Here is a 13,182-nt window from a genome sequence, read left to right as displayed (position 1 = left end):
ATAGGCTTATGTCTCATTAGCTCTCAGGATACCCAATGGGCTTTTGTTTGGAAACGAATAGACTTACACACAGCTACGCAATAAAACCGCCTACTTTCTTTCAACGATTTTCGAATATTACAACTCGTATGTTTCTAAAAGCAAAATTCTGATTTGTAGCAGGCTGCAGTTATCTTGACCTTTTTTTTTCTTTTATTATTTTAGAGAGCTGATTTAACCAACTAAATGGCAGAAATGATGGTTTTATGTCATGAGTTATAACAACAGAACAAGGCCCACAAAGAACTCATCAAAACGATATAAAACAGAACAGCAGCATCTAGCCAAGTGGCGACTTCGGCGACAGATCGTCTTCAATTTTCTGATCATGCATAACATTTACGGGCCAAATCCTCAACGAAGTATCACCGCAGTGCATTTTATTCGCTGTAGACGTTATAGGTTTTCTTGGACTGACTCAGTCGTTCTTCAGTCAGACAATCTTGTGCGAAACATCTATGTACGCCTTCCGCCCCCGCTTCTTTCGGCATTTTGTCCTCATGCCCTCTTAGGGCAACATTTAGTCGTCAGTTCAAACAGGACACAACCGAGACAGGTTTAGCACAATGATACCCCCTTGAGAGCGCGTGGGCCCATCGCTGGTCCGGCTCTCTGTGCGCTGACGTAGGAGTCACGCGAAAGAAGTACCACTGAACTTGGTTATGGAATCGGCGAGCGTTCTATACGGTTGGTGACATGTAAATGGCAGCCGATAAATGAAAAAATGATGAAGTCCTATATGCGCGTTCGTGAACGATTCGAAACATTCGAGTTTTCGTTTCGTTCGAGACTACGTGCCAGTGGTGGCTAACCATTCGTTTCCTAGCTTTCTCGTTTTCTCTCCTAGTTGTAGGTGGCTTCATGTAATAGGCCCAAAAGATGGCCTAACAACATGTTGGTAATCCTTATTATTATTATATTGTTGTTGTTGTTGTTGCTGGTATCGGTGATTCACAATAGTAATAGCATATTATGCACATGCGTAGTTAAGCGGGTTTAATTGCTACATCTGTACAAGATGTCTGGTAAGCAAGCCCATCGACTGAAAAGCGATATTGTATCAGCCTTTAGGTGTCTGTAAAAAGCTTTATAGTCCCTATCTGTAATTTGCTTACGTTATATATCAGAGGCACTACATAATGATGCGCATATATTCCACGGACCTAGTATGCATATATTTGGTTCATTTAGCAATGTTCAGTCAGTTTTCAAGAGGCACCATGGCCTGTTCAACGACACGACAGGCCCAGCGTTGTTTTAACGAAGGCTGAACCCAAATGTAGTGCTTTTATAGACGTCACCGTATTTCTGTAAATATTATTGATAGATAGCCGCAATTGATAACGAACAACTTGATGGTTAATTTAGAAACGTCTGTTCAGAAGTCTCTGTTCTGACGCAACAATCTATTCAGGGTGCGCCAGTGAAACAAATATGAAACTTTAATAGCCACGTGGCATGTACGCGATATGTACTACGAAACGTGACCAAATGTTTATAAACACAAATCGTCTGTCTACAGTAAACGATGATGTTTTTTTCCTTGAGACAGATTCTATTTAAGGGGTGAGGCAGCTTCTCGACTAGATGCATAAGTGCCTTCTGACATGGCGGACCAGTACTCATAGTACACGGAATCAGTCAAAGAGGCCTGAGTGAAAATCGCAGCTTTTCGTCTGATGCTTCACTTAAGCAGCCAATTGTTACTATTGTATTTGACCCGAATCGATTTTCTGCAGCTTAATTGTTCTCTGTGATACTTCTAGAATGATACCAGTTAGGTAAATGCGACGTCCCTTTGTCACTGCTTTAGTTCACATGGTTTTAACGTTACACGCGTCGTACAGCTGAGAAATCTGCCCCTGGTGGCTAGTGGCGAATATACCGGCGAGCAAATAAAAATCCCCGATGCTTTCAATGACGGTCTTCAAACACCAACATCTTCCCCAATGAAAGATGTACAGAATTCATCTCTCCGGACCTTAGCCGAGACCTGAACGAGCTAAATAGACAAATAAATGTCGGAACATTAAACAAGTTACTTGACAATCCACCCACTTGTTCATCGTCAACGATGACTTACCAGGGCCGAAATAAGTGCCTGTTGACGACGGCCGCATCGACAGGCGTCGCAAAAGATATGGCAGCGACCGTAAAAGCAAGCGGCACCTTTCGATTTGGATTTGACACTTCCGATATTTGTAGCTCGCTGCTGTTTTTTTTTTCCGCTAGCTGCCCAAAAAGCACAAGGAACTGTTTGCACTTATATTCAATGTCGCATCCTATTACGTGTTTCTGTATACCAGCGACTCTTGCCATTGACTGGCGGCCATATCACTAAGTTCGATGAGTAGTACCGAACTTAGACTTCAGTATCGTGAAATCCATGAAGTAATCGTGAACAACCGTGAGTGATGTTTGTATGAGTGGAGCGTAATGTTTCGCTCAGAAACTACGTAACGAACAATGCAGCATGCGGGATGAGAAGCCATTGATATAAACAGTAATTTAGTTTTGCAAGATATTTACCTTTGCACTACTTGACACATACGCCAGTTGTTCCTTGGTCTGGCTAGATTTGCTCCTATGTTGCTCCTACTCTGGACGACGATTTCCACTGCTCGATCAACCTCCAAAAGGTGTCATCGTTCAATTACCATGGTTTTATTTCAAGCGACCCGTCTCAATGATTCCAATCCAATCAGAAATCTAATAAAAGCAAGAAGTGTGAAGCTTTTCGGTGTATGTAGAGAACAAAAAAAAAAAAAATAAGAAGTATAAAAAATCGTACCATTCGACCGGACGCGAATAATTGAGTCATCCGATCCAGAGCGACGGAGAATCATCGCTAACTGTTCGAGTCCTAACAACACTGAGTCTTCATGTCAGTTGAATTGAGGCATCTGAACCTCATCGCGCACTCAGTTGATATGCGAAAATTCAGTCGCCGTCGCCTGATCTGTTTTGCTTCCGCCACAACGACAGAACTATACAAGCAATCACAAAGCGTCAGTCGTCTGGGCTGTTCAATAACCCTACCAATAGCAAAAGTATGGTTAAATTGATACGCGTTGAGGTTGGCGTCTCGTACGTTACTACTAGCTTTCGCTATTTACGCTAACTATTCATGTATAATACACCTTGGGGGTTTCGCCAGTTTCGCGGCAATGATTCCTCCTACGCCAATATTAAAGAAATCAGCCTGAAATAGCACTACTGACAAAACTGTCATCCTTTCTAGCGTAATAAATTTAGGTTGTGACTCCGACGCCGACCACCATATCTGGCGCGAGAACAAAAAAAAAACGCTCCTACGACAATACTATCCTTGTCTTTACCAACGTGAGTTATCCTTGGATTCAGCTCAGTCGTGGAAGCCGCTGAAATAACCGTTCTCACCATCATCAGCGTAACTGTTGTAAACGTAATTAGGATAATCATTTTTACTATCTTTAAAGAACAACATTATAATGCTGTGACAATGATTTCGGTGTGCTCGAGAGTGCCGGCACACCCAGTTCTGTCCAACTAACGGATCAACCACGTCTATAATCATACGTGATTATAATAATTGTTATAATAAGGGTCAGGTAAAACGGCAATGGTGCCGATAAAGATAAGAGCAATAAAAGCAGACACCGTCAAATAGAATAGATCCGTAGACTAGAGACATGTCATGACAGTGCAATCATACATGAAATAGTACACGCAGGAAACTTCGAAGTTGTATGATCTTAGCGTCCATGCCATCGAAATGGATGGGATATATCCAAAGTACAATAAGAGTGATGATATTATGGGGTCTGTGGCATATCTACTTTTAGCATTGTTTTTACTGGCCATTTGGCACGGCGCGGTAGGGCAACATGCTTTAATGTCGTTTCTTGTCTAATTGAAACAGCCGTTATCCTGGGAAGACTCAGCGAGTTTTAATTCGACAAACGACGAAGCCCTAAGCAACAAAAAAAAAGCTATTTTATCTCTGAGATCCTGACAGTCCCGGTAGCGCGGCTTCTCCTTCGCCCCTTTCCCTAGCCTTTTCCGCCAGCTTGCCCGCGCTTCTGCTAAATGTCTGCCCTGTACCGCAGTTTGCATTGCGGTTGATTTTGTTCTCAGGTATAATTTTTACTGCAACTCCATTGTTGTTAAGGGGTGGTGCCTTTGTTGAACATTTCTTACAAAAGAAAGTGCCGGTATTATAATTTGTGCCTAAATTTGAATGTGTTGTTCTTTGAAAATTGTGTTTTTTTCGTGATGCTTGGGAGAGTAAAATGGTCGACTTGTCAGGTAAACTACAGGGAACAGCTTCACTATACCTAAATAGTTTCCCGGAACGTTTCGTCGTTGTTAGTTCCAGAATCGGTGAGGATCACTCGACTTGATAATTGTTCGATTATAAGTTTGCATGCTAAATATTTTACACGATGCCTCCATCGAAGGTTACTTTTAAAGCCGTAAAAGTTACTGATATGTGGTGGCGTAAAGAGTCGTCTGCTCTTTACGATCATTGTGCCGTTTCAGTCTTCATAAAGGCCGTAATATATTTTCAGGGCATTTGTTAGTCTGTCAGTAAACGCTGGGAAGCGTTTCCTATTTATTGAAGATGTAAAGATAATCTATGATACCAGATTAAATTGCGTTTGCGTTCTACAAGGTACTATTTTCTCGTTTGGAAAAACGATTATATAAAAGTTTGCAGTTGGCTTTTAAATCTAGGTAAGATCAGCTGGTGAATTTATCGGTCTAATACATATGGGCCTATGCTAAAGCTTGGACCATTAACGAGCGCAAATAATTGACAACTGTTTTTATGTCGAAATGTCTGTTTTGACGAGTAAACGACAGTATTAACAAAAGTATCAACATCGAAAATTACAAGAACCAATTTAACAGATTGGAAGGTCTCAACTGAGGCAACTTCAATTATATCAAAGTTTTCGACTGGAAATATGGCTGTCAGATTGGCTAATTGTGATAACTTCTACGATTCCTACAGTTAGAAATTTAGTTTAGTTACTACCACTACAACCCAGAGCTACTTCGATCCCTTATTCTGCCCGTTTAATTCATCACAGCAAAAACCCAGTTCACAAACGTTCATTTATTTAGCTTCCTTACACAGATATTTCCACTAACTGACAATGGCATATTGGCTGTGTAATACAATATTGATTTACCAAAAAGTAACGATTTTTGGGTGCTTGTTTTTGAATACTGGAGATGTCATTAGTTTCAGTCCGCAGAGCTGATGAGCTCAGGGAGTTGGGAGTCCGAACTAAGGACTGAATGCGCAGCGTCAAGGTTATCACTTTACCATACGGATAATATCATTTGTGCGTTGCGTAACAGGCTGGCGCACCCGGACCTGCTAGCCATTGATCATAGGCGGCGGTTGATCACCAGGTTTCTTGGGGTTTAGTGATTCTCCTTGACCTGGTGGGCGGCTACTCAAAGGATTTGACTGGCTATTCTGGCTAGTTTTCTGGATACAGGGTTACTGTTTAAGCTATAAGCCTTAATACTGAGACAGAGGTAAAGAAAGACTTAAACATGTTATAATGTCCGCATTTTTATTTTTTATAACTCGGACTCGTTTTCCCGTGCGCAATTTCTAATAAATCCCCTAAAATGCATCGCATCTTTACGGTATGTGTCAGATATGAAAAAAGGATCATTTCCATTGACATACAAGCGTGTATAGAATTAAATGCTAACAGGAAAAAAATTGCCATCGAGCGTTAGATACATGAATGGAGAGAGTGTTTTTTTTGTAAGGGAATACAAACTGAACGGTAGTTTTGATCCTCAGCGTCAAGGACTCATTATTCGTTGCCATTACGAGCAAAAAATAGGAAACCTTCACGAATTATATATATATAGCTTTCGCTATCGTGCACGTACCCTAACTTACTTCCTCGGCCACAAACATTCAATTTTACGTTGTCCTCTTCAAACTGGCTTAAATATCACCGAACCCCACTAAGTCGTCTCTAAAATGCACATCGATACTTGCAATAGCTTCGGTTTAAGTTGTTCCAGAAACTTGTCTCCATTCCGTGTTTCTGGCGGATGTATAAATCGAGAGCTGCTGCTGTGCTTCAAGCTATATAGCTATCGTGACTTTCACCGGCGTTGGCCTGACAGTATCATCAATCGGTAGAAGTACTGTTATGCTATGCAGCTTACTCCAGTAGACTACTTCTTCCCATAAATAATTCCTTTCTTCGCTTGTCTTCTTAACGTTATTGAATTCTTTGTTTAGTTTTAACGTCGTCGCCACTGAGGCAGCAAGGGCCCCATAGCGGCCGTGAAACTGTTGGGGAGCTCGCTTTCATCCGACAACGATAACGGCCTTCCGGCCAATCCCTCAGTTACACACACCCCTGATCGGCCCCTGATTGCTCAGCTTATAGAGTAAGACCAACGATAATAGCGATGGATGTAACAGCAAGACAAAAAAGAAGAGTAGGTATATTTGACACGCAATGACAATTTTCATATTGGCGGTATCGCTGTTATTGATGCTGTTGAAAACATTCGTATTTTTTTTCTGTATTGTATGATTTTTTACGGAAAAACGCGACAGCAGAACGGGGGAGCAGGGACATCATGGTCGGAGGGCAACTGCGACAATTGCTGTATCATAATGCTTTTTGATTTCTCGGGTATCTTTTGTTCTTTTTCTACCCATCTCCAGTGGCCGCATCGAGCCTGTTGTGTTTTGATGACATATCATGGCACCACTGACGCCATATTGCGTGCAGATCACGTCGGCGAGGATGAAGATGTCCCTGTATAGCTACGATAGTCCGCCACCCACTGGGAACACAGCTGCGGGTGGTATCTGTACGTCTCACTGCTTAAGCCATTTGGTTCGCGGTAACACGGCGATTACAGTAGCGATGATTGAAGGGCGAACGAATTGTCGGGAGACCGTTAGGCGGAAAAAAAAAAAAAAAAAAAAAAAAAAAAAAAAAAAAGCTACTTTTTCATATTTTCTTCATTTAATCATCTTCGCTGTGAAGAACGTGCCTACAAGGGGAAACCAAGTGATACGGTGGCGAGCGTCGCTGGCGCAGCGAAACAAACACGAGTTACGACTACGACAAAAAAAACAAAGGGGTAGAAAAGAATATTCTGAACGTGCTGCAAAACAAGGCGGAGTAACAAGGCACAAGAGGTCGGAGGAAGTCATATCATACGACATATTCAAAAATAGACATAGCTTTACTGGCACAAGGAACGATTGAGGCTAAGACGCTACTTTTCAAACAACGTATGCGAGAACCAGATGAAAAGCGAACATATCCTGAAAGTACTTTGTGGGCTATATACAACGCTGTTATCCGTAGGCAGCAGAACCTGATGCCTTGATACGCAATGTCTGTTTTGTACGAGGGTCATGTGCGTAAAGTTCTGGGTCTGGTCGACCGACATGAATCTGCTGGGAAACAATCTATGGCCCACTGTTAACTTTAAACGCGTATCTTTTTCGCTGGTTATTATTGATGGAAGTGCAGTATAATTCTGTTGCGGCTGTGCGTGAAGAGGAACAGTTGCCAATATCGAAACGATAAAACCTGTTGCCATTTTTCCAATTCAAGCAGAGTAATCTGCCTTTTTTTTTTTTTTTGCTTCAATAGGCGATCCCCAATTCTGTCTTCGCTCTACTGGCTTACCGTCTGTTGAGAGATAAAGCTCACCTGTAATGCACGTACAAATGACTAGGGCGTACTTATTTCATATATATATATATATATATATCAGAAATGTTATGGTCACGTAGAAATATTTTCTACTAGGCATATATAAAAATTTGCTTGCGTAGATGATACAACGAAGGCTGATTCTGTGTACATTTTTAGGTATGCCATATTGTTTTTGTTGTGAGACCTGAAATATATACGCTCCACACTCGATGGTGTACAGCGGAAAGCTATCTTAACTATACATGCATATCGCAGACCTTGGACATTTGCATGCCTTGAAAAAGTCATTGAGCTTTAGCTAGCAATGAAAGTCCATGGTAAGTTAATGCTCGTGATTCCGAAGCTTACTTATCTGGCCGACGCAACAATCAACACTGTATGAGTAGCTGGATACGACAACAGGCCTGGCTTCTCGGGGGTTTTGGCCAAGGTTAGCTATTACAGATAATTATATTAATCGTCGGTATTGTGTGGAGATACGTTTCAATTGACGTACATACTATGTTCTAGCTAACAAATTAACATGACACTTATATCCGAATACACTCGTACAGGATAGGTACATCAAACTCCAACTTACTTAGTCCTGGCACGGCCATAATTAGGCACTGAGAGAAACACTTAATGAAAACGTGGGCGTCCATGGCAAATGCACTTTCGAAGATAAGGATCGGTAGGAAAACGTGAAGCAGAATCTTCGGATCAATGGATGCGGGCTTTGTGTAAAGCTGGAATACTTCAGGGTAAGCGTGCGAAGCTAAGCCAACAAAGGCTCCACAAACGAATAGTACGACTGTGTACGGCAGATTAATCTGCAAACGCTTCATCGAGAACCGAACGAACGCTGCAAGAAAAGAACGAGACAAAGATAGGTTTAATACAGAAAAGCCTAGTTCTAGGTAATTTAGGAATCATCTATGTATAATGTCCATAAAATTTGGTATATAATTTTATATGAAAAAAAGTCAATATAGTTCTACCTCATTTATTGTCAGTCAATATATATATATTGTTTCATTTACCACAGTTGAGTGATTTGTAAAGCAGTCATCCATCAGACGATGAACTAGGCGATATCCCTGTTAATCAAAGATCGCTGCAAACAATTGAATTATCACTATGCTATTCTATGTGGCTACACAGTTTTCAATAGGATACCGATGATGGTTCCTACCAATTCTATGTTTATACTCTGCCGCCTACTAGTCCTCTTTCGGATCTATTTCTGTTCGTTTCTGAATCAACCATCGCACCATTAAAATTCCCTTCACATATATGTCTGAACGGGGATGCACTTCTGCACGTAAAGGTTATCTTGTTTAGAGCTCCGTGGTCGTCTGGCACGATACAGTGGCTCCCCTGTGATGATTTCTAGAGACCCCAGTCGCTTCCACTTAGGGCTAATTTTTCTTTTATCGTGGATATATTTTTAAATTTTTTTTTTTATTGCTTTTCTTCCTTTTTTTTATCTTCATACCTTTCTTTCTGCTAGGGTATGTGTACAAAGATATACGAAGATTTATATAGTATCGGTTTCTCTAGGCAATCGAGGGATGTCACTGCCACCATTGGGACAAGACTAAGATTCACCGGCAAACCGAACAATATTTGTCGACATAACTCTTAAATCATTAGTACTCATCGTTCAACCTGCCCCCGCATCTCTTCACTTCCGCCGCGCCGAACTATAGAGAAAATAACGAATAATGTAAAGGACAATGCAAGCAGGACCGCAGAATCGCGACGGAACCGTCAGAGCGAAGTCTGCCCCATAGGCGAGCTGCTGCCGATAACAAAGGACATTCGTATACAGATGTATTATGCACGCACTGAACAGCCCAGCAACGTAATGAAAGTAAAGCGCACGCAGCAGTGATAGCCGCCGACGCATGCATGTAGTACGTGGTGCGAAACAACTTCACGTTAACGTGTAACGTGCTGGGGTGCATTTATTGCTAGAAAATATGATGGAAAAGAAGCCGATAGAGCTGACAAATCGCTAGTTGGCCTTTTCGCCGCAGCGGTGGCAGGTTGAACGGGGTTCAGCTCTAGCGTTTCAGTTAGTTGTATGTACAAAACAGCTTATGTACCACTCTAATGTACATATGTTTCCAGAGAGCGCAGGATGGATGAGGCTAAAAGCATGTTATATAAGTAACAGAACGACGTGTATATAGATCGTTTGTAAATAAACAATGTTACACGGTATATTGAAATGAATGGGTCTACAGTTACATGATTCTGGAGCAGGAGTTTATAATGTGCGTTGTCCAGCCTTCCTAGCTATCCTCGGCCGACCTTTGAGTGCTTGGAGCGCCATGTTGTAGCTTCCGTCTCTGGAGCCAATTTAAACTCGACTATTAGGAGTACCGCCCTCGGCTACGCATACTCAGCCTATTAGATTAGCATTCTTTCCATATGCGATACCTAGGCTTTGTCGCATTTCCTTAATGCTATAGAGATATGTAGTTGCGAAAAAGGTCTTCGCAACAAGGCTTCGCGCAGGTATCCGAATCCGAACATCGTGGCTTATACAAAGCCACCTTTAAGCCAGCTGTTACCAGAATTTGCATGTTCGTGGTAATATTATGGTACATTATAGTGTACACCTACGTCGCACATTATGTAACCCATCCACTGTACAAAGAATGTCCTCCTTGACCTATTCAATGACCTCGTTCAGACGGACATCGCTTTTGCTGACCATCGTGTGCAATATAATGCTATTCAACGACTTCTCTGCATTAGTCAACAACGAAATGACAGACCGACGACTGTTTTCTTTGTCCTGTTTACCAACAGCCCGCAATGCTACTTCCTTAAGGATCGGCATAATTTCTGTGTGTCCCAAAATTCAACGACTTCAACAGAGCACACACCCGTTTCTGTTTTCTATTGTTTTCTTCGTCAACGTAGACACTTTTCGGTTCTGATCTTCTGAACGCTCCTCTTCAGTGTTTTGCGGTACGTTCTTTGCCGCTTTTGATTTGTTCATCGGGCATTCCTGTCTAGAATCGATCCGCACTTATGGCCAACTAATATTCTATATGTCTTTGTAGGTAGACGATGTGTATCGCTCTGTCGGCCCTTTTCGTAGACTATATCTGACTTGCTACCTGCCTAATATCGGCCTGGCTGGCCGACGCTCGTTTAGATTTTAAATGTTTGATCACCGTATGTCTGCTGACTGGCTCAGTCATTCAGTGCTTTTTCTTTCGTCATTGCTATCATCACAGAAAATCAATGTAATCCTCCTCGATCATCACTAGTCGCAAGCAGCAACGGGGACAGTTACGGCAATGAGCATGGCTTTACACAGGCAGCCGATCAGACGTGTTTAATCGTTTGATCGGTCCGGAAAGATGGTCCCCTGATAAGAACAACTAGAAGAACGAAATTGAAGCTGATAGAGAAAGGGGGGTGAGTGCTAAAACCTTTCAACGATTGGGTTTGCATAGGATGGCAGGTTCCTAGTGGTAAAGGAAATCGCACGCGGGACGTAAGGGGGTAGGAGCCTGAAGTGTTTGTTACTTCTATCGCTGCTGCAACAAATGGCTGCATGCCTAAGAACGATTAGCCGATCTCGGGGGCCATACGAGATCGCTCAACATAATTTCCTTTATCCGTCGACATCTGCCGGCAGTAGCGGCTTCCCTAATGCAACTTTTCCAAGAACAGGTCGTCTAGTATACGTACTATACTTCCAATTGCATCAATCTACGCCTGTGCTTATTACAGTATTTCGATCACGTCTATCAAATGACGAAAGCCCTTTACACGACTTAAATACGTTTTCATGATATTAGCAGCCACCATGTCATAAACAAAGAAGTTAATAACAGACATCATCGACATATGCTTCACGTAGAAAGAATTGAAATTCTGCTAAACATTAGGCAAGAGCCGTTTGATTCTCAGAAGCGCAACGTGTGGACACATATAATTGTTTTTTTATTGAGCAAAATTAACGGGAAAAAACTAGAACGACCATATACAACAGAGCTATTCGTGCATTGACAAAATATACCACTCAATACAAGTGTCCTGTAACAGAACAACGTAAATATCGTCTATCCCAATTGACCGGGACAAACATATGGATTTACATAAACTAAATGGAGACTAAATAAAGGACGTCCTTTGACTTGTCTCAGAGTCATCGTAGCGATTAAACCAAATTAGGAAAATCCTTTTAGCTATCCGTAGGAAGTAATTAGTCACCAAGCAGAATCACGGAAAGCTGTTAGCCGTCAAACGACACAGAAATTGACTCAGATCATTTGATGACGCTGAAACGCTTAAAACGCGTCGTCTGCTCAATGCTGGGTATTCTATAAACGAACGCGCCATAGCCTTTTGCAGATCAAGCAGGGACCGTTTCCTTAGAAACGATATTTATTAATCTATAAGCAACTATAATTAATAAATCAATCATGAATATTTACATTTTTAAGCTTTTCAATTTTTACTTGCTGCAGCAATGAATCGCTATCCGATCGTGTCTCACGTTGACAAACGGCTAGCTTTTTTAAACGTACTCTTTTTCAGATAACAAACTGTGTATATTTAACAATGATGGTTGTTGTTGCTATTAGTGTTCTGTCCTGATGCCGGTCTAGCTCTTTACAGAATTGATTTCAATGATCGAGCATGAAGCCAAGGTTGTATTATTTTTTAGCCAAACAGTGTAGAACTACTATGATCAGTACCTGCTCACGTACCCTGCCATTGCTTTTGGAGGGGTGGAGTGTGTAAATGTTAAACCTCGTCTTCCATTATCGCTTATGGCATGATTTCTCTAAATTTAATATACGCTTAATTCATTCGTTTGAATCCTAAGTAGAGTTTTATTGACGATTTTCGAAAGCTATCATCTTCTAATGGATTTCGGTGCTTCTCTATAGGGACTTCAGCGCCACCTTCAAGGGCATCCTCTGTGAAATCTACACAATAATTGCCGCACCGTATTTAGTTTTCGGTCTTAGACTCCGAGATAACTTTTTTAGCTCAAAAGTCTTACAAGTCACATGAATTCGACAGAAAAAAATAGAAATTGGACGAGAATATGAAGATTGCTTGGCTTTAGACCGGCTAGTCTTCGTCAGCGGCTAAAGAGGCGTGTATTAACTACTGTCTCTATTCCGAGTAGAACTCTAATCTATGCTATGAGCTGGCCTCTTAACTACATGCTGATCTATGTGATCTTTTTCTTTCATAAGGAAAGCCTTTTCACTATTGCTGGTCCCATGTGAATGGGTGGCCCATTTGGCTAAACAGACATTTCTCCTCCCAGAATTTTCTAGCTCGCTCCCGAATCAGTATACTCACTTGTATCGTCATTTTTACAAATCATTATTTTCTATGGTAAGATGCATTATAGTAGCCAGTGAACTAAATACGGGTTGAGTAAACTCAGCTATATATCGTATTTTCC

At 41.5% G+C, this 13,182-nt stretch overlaps 1 protein-coding gene across 11 annotated transcripts in view; it reads right to left on the bottom strand.

Annotated features, from left to right (window-relative positions):
- The window catches only part of LOC111264268 (sperm-specific sodium:proton exchanger), a 122,139-nt gene that overhangs the window by 51,710 nt on the left and 57,247 nt on the right, over positions 1–13,182 (bottom strand). For 9 of the 11 annotated variants that reach the window (XR_002682784.1, XM_086970013.1, XM_022839999.2 and 6 more), the window contains one exon: positions 8,329–8,592. The exons of 1 other annotated variant lie outside the window; for it this stretch is intronic. Coding sequence is in view for 8 of the 10 variants with exons in the window: in XM_086970013.1 (XP_086826139.1) it covers positions 8,329–8,592 (264 nt within the window). In the remaining 2 variants the exon portion in view is untranslated. Of the gene's footprint in view, positions 1–2,568; positions 2,787–8,328; positions 8,593–13,182 lie in introns of those variants that run through there. One more of the 11 variants, XM_022840002.2, reaches the window with a different exon arrangement.

This window comes from Varroa jacobsoni, unplaced genomic scaffold, assembly GCF_002532875.2.
Source record: "Varroa jacobsoni isolate VJ856 unplaced genomic scaffold, vjacob_1.0 scaffold_841, whole genome shotgun sequence".
Classification (NCBI taxonomy): domain Eukaryota; kingdom Metazoa; phylum Arthropoda; class Arachnida; order Mesostigmata; family Varroidae; genus Varroa; species Varroa jacobsoni.
Note: the sequence above shows the minus strand (reverse complement) of the source record. Positions and strands in the feature narration are given on the sequence as shown.